The sequence below is a fragment of the Lolium rigidum genome, chromosome 5 (assembly GCF_022539505.1).
Source record: "Lolium rigidum isolate FL_2022 chromosome 5, APGP_CSIRO_Lrig_0.1, whole genome shotgun sequence".
NCBI lineage: Eukaryota > Viridiplantae > Streptophyta > Magnoliopsida > Poales > Poaceae > Lolium > Lolium rigidum.
In genome coordinates, this window is record NC_061512.1 from 516,438 (window position 1) to 527,617 (window position 11,180).

At 48.7% G+C, this 11,180-nt stretch overlaps 1 protein-coding gene across 1 annotated transcript; it reads right to left on the reverse strand.

Moving 5' to 3' along the window:
- Positions 1-6,988: 6,988 nt before the first annotated feature.
- On the reverse strand, positions 6,989-8,979 carry LOC124652537 (ACT domain-containing protein ACR8-like). The gene is made up of 5 exons (XM_047191568.1): positions 8,884-8,979; positions 8,612-8,791; positions 7,879-8,520; positions 7,449-7,789; positions 6,989-7,136 (listed from the first exon to the last, which is right to left on the reverse strand). The coding sequence occupies exons 1-5, from the start codon at positions 8,977-8,979 to the stop codon at positions 6,989-6,991; spliced, it is 1,407 nt and encodes a 468-aa protein (XP_047047524.1).
- Positions 8,980-11,180: the final 2,201 nt, after the last annotated feature.

Genomic DNA, 11,180 nt, shown 5'->3' on the forward strand with positions numbered 1-11,180 from the left:
TCCCTGTCCATAGCTCATACGGCGTTTTGGGCACCGATTTGCTTGGTACTCTGTTTAGAATGTGAATAGCGGTTTTTAACGCCTCAATCCACAATCCCAATGGTAGGGTGGAATAGCTCATCATACTCGCGCACCATATCCATAAGGGTACGGTTGCGCCTTTCAGCTACCCCATTCTCGCTGAGGTTCGCCGGCATCGAGTATCGGGCGACTATTCCAGTCTCCTGTAGAAACCTTGCAAAAGGTCCAGGGACTTGGCCATATGGAGTATGTCGACCGTAGTACTCCCCTCCACGATCGGACTCGACTATCTTTATTCTTTTGTCATGCTGATTTTCAACTTCAGCTTTGAATATTTTGAATTTATCCAACGCTTCTGTTCTTTCTTTTATTGGATAAATATAACCATATCGAGAGTAATCATTCGTGAATGTTATGAACGAATCATAGCCATCCACACTTTTCACCGGGAATGGTCCACATATATCGGTGTGAATTATTTCTAGTGTTGCTGTGCTTCGATTCGCACCCTTTTTAATTTGCTTTACAAATTTTCCTTTAATGTAATCGATGCACTGTTCTATGTCTGAGAATTCTAATGGAGGAAGAATATCATTTTCAACGAGTCTTTCTATTCCCCCCCTCGAAATATGACCTAAGCGACAATGCCATAATTTCGATGATTCATCAGTTCTTTTCTTTTCTTTTGTTCTTTGTCCAACGCGGACAACATTCTTTCACTCACATTACACACAGACAACACCCACATAAGCATTATTACAACATATGGCACACTTGCCATGTCATTTCTGTCCATGTGTACTTTTCTGTCACCAGTTGCTTCAGCCGCTGGGTCGCATATATCTTTGAAGAACCAGTGAACTGGCTCTTTATTCTTTCAAGATACTCTCTTACGGAAGCACACTCTGCAATTGAGCTCACAATAGCGTTCTCAATTGTATTCTTTATAAATGGCACTTAGCCAACTTTTATACTGCCATGCAGCATCATCATCCTTGTCATTTCTGACTAGATCTTTTGGTCTGACCGGCTGTGGGAACCCAGTCCACCTCAGCACAAATCGACCTTCTTTTCTCCATTCAGTGTAGTTTTCACCTTTGAGGGTTGGAACATCCTTGATGCAGCTCATCAAGTAGTACCCTCCTTTAAACCACAAGGAAATGAGATCATAACAACAATTGTATGCAATAATCCAACGTTGGTCAAAATTAGAACATACAACTGTTTGTGCAATTAAATCTATATCACCGTTGGGTAGAAAATAGAGATAAATGCACAACTTATTGTAACAAATCATGATCATGTCATTAATAACCTTGGTCAAAAAATAACACAACCATAATTGTCACAATAATCACTTTAATCATTTCTTTAAAAAAATTATTATTACTTTAACTATTTGCATCTTTAAAATGCATCTTTAACTATTTTCAGCGGGAACTTTGAATTCATTAAACTTTAAAACTTTCATAAGCATCTCAGTTACTTTTTAATTTCCTAAAACAAATATCTCGTTGGTTCAATTTGCTTAGGAAAAAACTTGACAAAAATGCTTCTTTTACTATTGCAGCGGAAACTTTAATTTAAACTTTAAACTTTTGAACTTTTCAAAAGGCATATCTTTTACTTTTTAATTTCTGAACAAATATTTCGTTGGTCCTATTTATTCAGAAAAAACTAGACAAAATTTTGGCCAAAAAATGATCCAAAACTGCCTAAATATGCCTCTGTAATTAATAAAACTGTGCAAAACTGTAAAAACTGTGTTACTGTTACTGTAGGGCGCGGCCCGCGGCCCACGCGGCCTGCTCGCACCGAGCGGCACGCAGCAGACGCTGCGCTCACGCGGGGCCTGCCAACGCGGCCCGCCAACGCGGCCTGGCCCGCGGCCCACGCGGCCTGCCAGCGGCCCGCACACTGTCCGGCCACGTCTCCCACGCGGAGAGGCAACACGGCGCCCTCCTGGCCGTCGGATCCATCCGACGGTCCTCCGCCAGTTTCGGCCGGTATAAAATGGGTGCCAACCGGCAGAAAACCCTAACCCTAGCTCATTTGCCCCCTAAGCCTCTGTCTTTGCTCTGTGGCGGCGGGTGTGAGACCACGCTCGCGCGCCCCGCTCCTTTGCAGCGTCCGGCGGCGGCCGGCGGCGGCAGCAGCCCGCGTCTGCCCCGCCCCGCACGCTCTGCCGGTGAAGGCAGCACGCAGCCGCGCCCCGCTCGCCCCGTCTCTGTTTCTCTTGCACGACGGCGGCGGTGGAGGAAAAAACCGAGCGCCGCTGCCGGCGACGGCGAGTCCACCACGGTGGCTGCTCGGCCGTGCTCCCCCCACCTGCTTTCTTTCTTTCTTTCTTTTTCCTCCTCCCTACCCTAGATCCTCGAGTCCACCACGGTGGCTCAGAACCAGCGGCGCGGTGAGAAGGAGCAGCAGCGGCGCCCCCTTGCCCCCCTTGCAGGCGTGTGCGTGCACCCGAGTGTGGGCGCACCGCCGTCAAGCGGCGCAGAGGTGGTGCCGTTTTTTCTTTGCCGGCGGCCGCGCGGAACAGCAGCAGCAGCCGGTATACTTTTGGCGGTGGTGGCGCTGTGGCCCCACTGCCCCTTTTCTTTCTCGCCGGCGAGCCCAAGGCCCCGGCCTGTAAGGAATCTTTCTTTTCCCTTTACGAACTAGGGTTTCGAGGATTGATCTAGGGTTTCCACTTTGCTGTTTCAATTTCTTTTCTACCGAAAAATAATCTAGGACTAGATGCTCTGATACCAATGTTTACTTTACTAGATCATCTAGGTGTAGATCTTAGCCGGGTAGAAAAGAATACTGCGGGTCTGTGAGGTTTACCTTGTCCCTCGAGGAGGAATCCGCCGCAGCCGACATGGTGGAGATGGCGACGGCGTGAGGTCGAGGGAGAGAGGTGGCGGCGGAGCTTCCCGTCGGCACTGCACTAACCCTAATCGGTGGGTCGTCTGGTGGGGCGAGTGGCAGCTCAGGGTAACCTCGTATCAAGTGCCACTGGCCCCCACCACTCTATATAGTGCAGGCGACAGGGGCCCACCAACCAGCGAAACGGTTGGGCGCCCCCGATCAGGGCGCAGACGAGGTCAAGGGGTCGTGCCAGAGCCGTTGGGCTCTGGTGCGGTGGAGATCAATCCTAACACTGGAGAGTTGAGTCCGGGGAGAACATTAATGTCTAGAGAGACCCATGGATTCCTAGGGGCATGACAGGAAGACCACGAACGCCTGATGGATTGGGTGAGGATCTAAAGGTCGAGGATCTGATCAACTCGATGTCAAATCAGTGGGACTTGGAGGTGCTGCAGGGTTTGTTCTGTGAGGAAGATGTGAAGGATATTATGAAAATCCCTATTCGTGGTGGCATGGAGGACAATGTGGCATGGCACCTGGACAAGAAAGGGGTGTTCTTGGTGAAGTCGGCGTATCACCTGGGCATGAGCCTGAAGACACATAAGAAAGGTGTAGCGTCGTCGTCAAGAGCAATGCAAGATATGGAGCGCTATGGAAGAAGCTATGGAGCATAAAGTTGCTGGGGAAGGTCAAAATCTTTCTGTGGAGGTTCGCTCGAAATAGCCTCCCAACACGGATGAACATTAGTAGGAAGAAGATTGATCTAGACACCAGATGTTCGATGTGTTATCGCATGAATGAGGATGGAGGGCACCTGTTCTTGAAATGCGAGTGTTAAACAAGTGTGGAGAGCAATGCTAATTGAAGATGTCCGTGTGTCTCTCCTTGAGGCATCTGAACCAATGGAGCTCCTGCGGCAAGTACTATGACTACCTAGGCAGCGAAGGAACATGGTTTTCCTTCTGCTATGGGATTGATGGACAACAAGGAACAAGGCAAATGCGGGAGAGTTGGTGCGATCGACGAACTAGGTCTGCCATATCATCCAAAAGCACTGGTGCGAGTTCGATGCAGAAGGGGAGAAGGTTCTGTCCGAGACGCCAATGACAAGAACTGCTGACCGCTCAAGTTCAGGATGGAAGAAGCCGAGGGAGAATTTCACTAGGTGAATTTTGATGCGGCTTTCCACCATTCAACTGAAGCTGGAGCTTGGGGCTTTGTGGCGCGAACGGATGAGGGAGAGTTTATAGCAGCAGCAGAAAACTGAGACACCTGCATGATGCTCTGCAAGCTGAAGCGGAAGCATGTGTAGCTGCAATAGAGGGTGCTGCAGCACTGGGCCTGCACGGGGTTATCTTCGAGTCGGACTCACAGGTTTTGGTGAATGCGCTGAACTCCTCAAGTCATGACCTGTCGACGATCGGAGTGCTCCTACGTGAAATCAGAAGCACCTGTATTAGAGATTTCGATGCCTTTGAATTTTTGTTTTCTGCTCGGAGTTGTAATAAGGTAGCCCATAATCTGGCTAAATTTGATCTTGAGATAGAGGACGAGTGTGTTGGGTGGGCGGATGATCCGCCTCAGGTTGTATCGGAGATGGTGGCCAGCGAATTAGCTGCGCCCTCTGAGTGTGTTGGGTGGGCGGATGATCCACCTCAGGTTGTATCGGAGATGGTGGCCAGCGAATTAGCTGCGCCCTCTGGTTAATGGAATTTCCATTTCCCCGTAAAAAAAAAGTAGCCTGCTTTAGGCAACCGTGGGTGTATATATTTATCTAATATATTCTTGTTTAGACCACACAATCCTCATGAGTTCTCTTCGAACTAACGGTTAACTAAAGGGACAAAATCAAATACTGCAGCAAGTAAAGCACTAGAAAAGCAAACAAGGAGTTGCTTATATTTCTTCATACGTATATATGGATGTAACTTAACCGCAAGCTGTATTTGCAAATAAGAGCATTTCCAGTCTCATCCACAAAGTAATTTGAAGCGCGCTAGACGTTTGGCTGTCTCCAGCCGCGCACCTAAAAGCCAATGAGGAGCAGCGGCACTGTGTCATCGACGTCTCCATCCAACGGTCTCCGATAGAGGAGGCGGGCTGCCGCTTCTTCGTGGAGGAGTGGCACTGGCTCCTTGAGGACGCGATGGAACGCCTGAGCTCTTTTCGGTGGACTCCGGAGGATTCGGCGGCTCGGTGTCAGTGGAGAAGCAGAAGAGGGAGGGAGGCGACGACGGGATGGGGCCGTCAAGCGCCCCGAAGGACGGCGAGTAGGCTAGAGTAGATCAACTAGCCGTTTTCATTCAAAATTATAAAATATAATCAAATTTAGACGAAAACTTTTATTTTCATACTACCTCCGTTTTAAGAAATAAGGCGCACGCGTTTTTCAAGACGAAATTTGACCATAAAAATTGAGCAATAAAATCTTGATTATATTATAGTAATTAGTACCGTTGGATTCGTATTGAAAATAACTTTTTAATGGTACTAATTTCATACAAATAATTTTGATCTATTTGAAGTAATTCTTGGTCAAACAAAAAGCTCGTAAAACGAGGGTACCTTATTCCTTGAAACTGAGGTAGTACTATTTAAATGTTCCGGGGTCTCGTTTGGGGGCACGCGGCTGAAAAATAAGTACCATAAAAATGGCAGCACCTTGCGGTGTCCCAAAACACTCCGGCGATTTTTTTCGGAAACCGTTTGAAGGACGCGACCAAAGATGCTCTAAGATTGTGAGTTGTGACAATTGGGACAACCTGAGCCAGACACCCCACAAGTATGGCCAGCAACCAAATTCTTGCACAATATGGCTAACGTGTGGCCAAATGTGGTGCCAAACCGTATATACCATTAGTTACATTCAACATGAACAATGAAGACTCATCCGTGGAGTTGGAGGATGCCGGAGTGCAGGAGCGCGGGGCAGCAGCATCCCGGGGCTTCTCCCCTAGGCAGATGGTGCCGAACACGGTGGCCAAGCTCAGGGCGATGACAACCATCATAACCAGCATCATCGGCCTCGCCTCGGCGTCCTCGCAGGCGATGTAGTATAGCCTCATCTGGTTCACCACGTACAACCACACAGCGCCCAAGATCACCTGCAAGTTTTCAGATTAACCGGGCAAAGTTTCAGTTAGCATTACCGATCGCGTTAGGACGTACTTTTTTGTTTTTGGCTGAGACCTGATCTATCGAACGGAAGCAATCCATGTAGGCGTGTCGTACGTACCCGGAGAAACCACTGGCCACAGGTCGTCGCGTCCCCATCGTCCGCCGGCGACGGCGCGGCCTGTTCGTCGGGCACACACGTCTCGAGGTCCAGCAGCGGCGCCGCCTCGCCGCCGGACCCATCGCACGGTGTCGAGGACACCCGCTGTGTCATGGCAAGAGAGAAAGACGGCGACGAGCGGTGCTTTGCCCTAATCTGAGACTGGATCACTGGACGTGACGCGCGAGTTTACTCTAATCTCTAAATCGACCTGCGCGTGTGAGTCTGGGAGCCGGACGGATAATCCTAGTCGGGGTGGGCTCCGTATAAATCCGAGAAAATATATACGATCACATTACTAACCTGCGCTCCATATAAATCCGAGAAACTATATACGACCAAATTACTAACTTGCAGATATACCTGGACATAAGTCGAGCCAGGCTGGGCCGGGCCAAAGAAAGCTTGAAGGTGAAACCCCAAGCCCAGCCCGCCCCACCCAAAAAGCCTAGTCTGACCCAAATGAGCACATCTGTGAGGCCCAGGGCTAGGCCGGCCTCTCCTTCAGTTCTAAATTTTGGGCCCATGCCTACGTATACTTTTTTTACGAACATGCCTAAGTATACCGAAATTGTTGGAAAAAGATCGATCTTCGCGAAGTGAAGATTACTCGTTCTGTACACGATAAGTGACGCTCTATGATGCCAGAAAATCCCTCCCTCCTCGCCATGTGTCACAAGGGAAAGCAAGGTGAGATCAGGAAGGAGAGAGAAAGATAGAGGGGCTGCCTTTCCTTTATTTTTTAGATTCATTTTTTTTTTCAAAATGAAATATCATTTTTTAGATTCATTTTTTTCTTTCAAAATGAAACATCGAATCGAGTTGCCTATGTACATGTCTTCACTTGTCTAGTGATAGGTTTGTTTCACCATCCTGTTCCTTCCTGATCCCGAGCCCGCCCCCTTGGCCCTTGCGCAGCCCAGGCATTTCTGGATCTTCTTCCCCATTTGTTTCACCTGGCAACATTCCGGCAACTGTTTTTCTTGATCTGAATGGGATATGTGAGATGTCTGAACTTTCTCTCAGGCTGCATCTTGTTTCTCAGAATCTTCAGTGTACAAGAAAATATTGGGTGTGAAGTGAAGTGTTGTTTGGTCAAGTGCTGCTTGGTTTCTGCTTTGGGAGAGTTGTGGTTGAACACCCACACTTTCTTTTAATTTTATTCCTATCTCCCTATGTATTGGCTGTTATAGATATACATCCTTCATTCGGAAATAAGTGTTTCATGCATCGACATGCTTTAGTGTGTAGATAGATGTGAATCTAAATAAATCTGCGACTCTTATTTCTGAACGGAGACATCCAGATCAGACCCAGGTTGTAGAATTTCATCTTCACAAGGTTGCCCAGGCCGTAGAGCAGACCAGTTCCAGCGCCATTGTGGTCATCCTCGTAGAGCTGCGGCCTGTGCTCCTCGACGAGAAGGCAGTCAATGCCGACCCTCTCCCTCACGGCGTCGATGGCGCTTTGGTGGACGGCCTGACCGGCGGTGGTGCCGGTCACGTAGAACACACTGGTGGCCATGCCGCCCTTGGTCGAAACCTCGGCCTGGGCGACGAGCAATCCATTCTCCCGGAATGTCCTGGTGACGTCTGTCAGCAACCCCGGGCGGTCCGGCGTGCACAACTCCAACCTCACTCCCTGGAAATTCAGAAATCAACACACATATATGATGAGTAGCCATGAATGAATGTGAAAGATTTGCGGTGCCAAACTTAATTATAGATTACCTCGAATGATCTCCGTTCGATGGCGTCTTCGAGGCGCTGGCTCACTCTATGCATCTCAGCCTCGGAGCTGGTGGGGCTACCGTCGGCGCTCCTAATGTAGAACTCCTGCCGCACCTCGCCGCGGCTAGTGTCGACGGTGCCGTCGACGACGAGGTAGTCCATGTCGGCGAGAGTGCACACCACGTCGTAGAGCAGCTTGGGGCGGTCCGGGCACTGCACGGTGACCACCGAGTACCCGCGCTCCCCGCAGCTCTCAACGGACACGGACGGGGTGGGGAACGCGCGGTCGGGGTCTCTGGCCGCGCACATGAGCTGGTGGAGGCGCCGGTCAGGATGCGGGACGGAGCAAGCGGGGACGGCGGCCACGCCGGCGCTGGCGTCGTCAGATAGTCCGCGGAAGAGGAGGCCGAGGCGGGACTCAATGCGCGGCACACGGACGGCGTCGACGTCGCGCAGGTACACGAGGCAGGCCAGGCGGCCGCGGTGCGTCCAGGCACTGGCGGCGACGACGCTGCAGCCCATGTCGGCAAGCACGGCGAACAACTCGGAGATGATCCCCGTGCGGTCGACGCCCGTGAGCTCCAGCACCGTCGGCTCCACGAGCGCCACCGGCTGCGACGGCTCGGTCCAGGCCCCAACAGACTGCGACCAAATCAAGAAATCGGGTATGGAATGCTAGCCCATTTCTGGTTCTGTCGCCCGTCGGTAAAAAGCGAGTATCTGATTCTCCTACCTGCTGAATGTAGTCGATGACGCCGTCGGTGAGCTTGCGGCGGAAGCGGTCGGTGACGTGGAAGACGTACATGAACCACCAGCCGTCGCATGAGATGTAGGCCTTGTTGACGGAGAGGTCAAGGTCGGCGAACAGCTGCAACGCGTCGAGCAGGACGCCTCTCTTGGTCGCAACATGAACCTGCACTGCAACCGAGAGATTAGCACACCGTCCGTCGTCCAACCAAGAAAGGCAAGAACGCGCCGGCCAGAAAAACCGAATGGGTGACGCACCTTCACCAGCGTGGCCGTGGGGCAGACGGCGTTGTCGATCATCACCTTCGGGGTGTTCATCCTGATCAGCTTATTGTTTTCGTCTACCCACTGCATCGCCGGCTTCTCAAACCACACAACACAACACGCTTCTTCTCCGCTTGAGGCCGCTCCGGCTTTGATCCTCCGACGCGCCACCAGCAGGCACCGTACCAGCCCAACGAAAGGCGGGCGGAGCTTGGGTTCGGAGGTTTCTTTTTCTTCTATTGTTGCTCGCTTTAGCTGGATCGAACTGGGATTTGGGAACGGACTAAGGGCAATGTTCATGGTGGGAGTGGGATTGGGGGCGGTCACGCGGTGTTTATGTCAACGGGGGAGCGGGACTTCTTCTCTCACTCCTAAAAAATTGAACACCGGAGCTCGTTTCCGGACCATCATTTTTTTTTTAACAAATGACATTGATGATAGTTTTTTATTAGGCAAATTCATAAAAATGACAGGCTATGAAAAGAAATTAAAGTTAGACATGGGATGAAAACTATGAAATTTTAATTGAATTTCATAACCAATTCTTGGCAGCAAAACAAGTTTTTCTTGGAATCGCAAATAAATTCTTTAATTCCAGCCTCAAAAGATGGGAGTCAAATGGGCTTAGTTCTTTTGGAACTTTTAAACAGCCTAGAGAGAGAACCAACATGTGGTGTGATGGTTAGAAGGATAGTGCCACCTCTAGCTCACAAGAGCTTAATTGATTTGAGGGGGGCGCAACCCGGAAGCTCAATCTATCGTCGGCGGTGGATAAATTGAGCTTCGACAATGTCGCTCTGATAATGGGGAATGTGGAACTAAGGGGGAAATGAAGAATCTTACCAATCACTTAATGCAGATGATGCACATCTTGCACGTCTTTTATTATTATTTTTTCATCGCGCGAAGAGTTTTTTTAGTAGCTACATTGGATTCCAGTTTTGCTATGACAGTTTCCTCAGCATGTGTGCGCTGAAAGGACCGTAAAAAAATAAAACATGTGATCAATTATATGGAAGGGGTGACGTCGAAGAGGTCTTTGTTGGAAAAAAGTGTCTTCACAACACACTCCTTCTGCCTGTATATAAATGGGTTTCTCATGTCGTAATTTTAGATTCGCAGGGAGAAAACCTCTCCGGTTCCATTTATTACATAAACGAAACTAGTGTTCAGGAACATATTCAGAGTTTTTCAAACTGAAAAGCTAAAACAAAGCCGCAACTTTTTGGAACAGAACGACAAGTTTTAAACCTAAACACTACTGCCCACATCAGGGGGAACTTAACCAAAGCCTCAGCTCAGCGCCAGCAAAAGCACGCCAACTCTCTAGCCAAAACTATCCAAAAGCCACCATAGGCATTACATTACACCAACAACTAAAAGCACTACTTGCAAGCTATTTTTGAACCAATCATCCCAACACGACGTGGACCGAGGCGTCTTCCTCTGGATGCTCCTTCAGGTAGGCCAGATACACTCTCCCACCATGCTCGAGCTTTGAGCAAGGGGTCCAAGAGGAAATCCATTCGAAGCTAGTGCACTTCAGCTTGACATCGGTTCCAAGGGTGCCTTGATGAGTTTCACTAGGATCTCCACAAACATATTCACATCATTCCAAGGTCTTTCCAGTTCCTCGGGTATGAAAAAATCACTCCCCACACCTGTTTCAAATCCATCTAAGTCAGTCTATTAAAAACTATATTATTCCTAGAATTTCTAATCCCCCACAAGATAGTACAATAAATAAAATTAAATTGCAAGAATCTCTTATTACACATCCATCTCCCAGCTACATCTACAAATTTGTCAATCCTATACTTAAAGCTACTTTCAACCAAAAGCATGCTTTTAGCTACAATGCACTCGAAGAAGAGATGATGCACACTCTCAAACTCTTTACAAAGGAACATTCCATAGGTTTTGGAATTTCTCTATATCTCAAATTATCTATAGTCATAATTTTGTTCTGGAAAACAACCAGAAACACCTGGACTATGGGAGGATGATACGTTGTAAACGTATCTATAATTTTTGTTGCTCCATGGTTGTTTTACATCAATTTCTATATGTTTTGTTTACACTTCGTGACACTTTTATGCATTTTCTGGAACTAACCTATTGATAAGATGCCGCAGTGTCAGTTCATGTTTTCTGCTGTTTTTGTATTTCAGAAAATTTGTACAGGAAATATTCTCGGAATTGGACGAAACGAAAGTCGAAGGTCCTATTTTACTGTAACAAAGATGGAGTCCAGAGGAGAGACGGAGACGAACCAGGAGGCAGCCATGCCA

Excerpts from the sequence above, each read along its gene's own strand:
- LOC124652537 (XM_047191568.1), bottom strand. The coding sequence starts at position 8,979 with ATGCAGTGGGTAGACGAAAACAATAAGCTGATCAGGATGAACACCCCG. Across the intron at positions 8,521-8,611 it reads TCATCGACTACATTCAGCAG|TCTGTTGGGGCCTGGACCGA; the intron begins GTAGGAGAATCA and ends ATTTGGTCGCAG. Across the intron at positions 7,137-7,448 it reads AACCTGGGTCTGATCTGGAT|ATCAAGAAAAACAGTTGCCG; the intron begins GTCTCCGTTCAG and ends TATCCCATTCAG.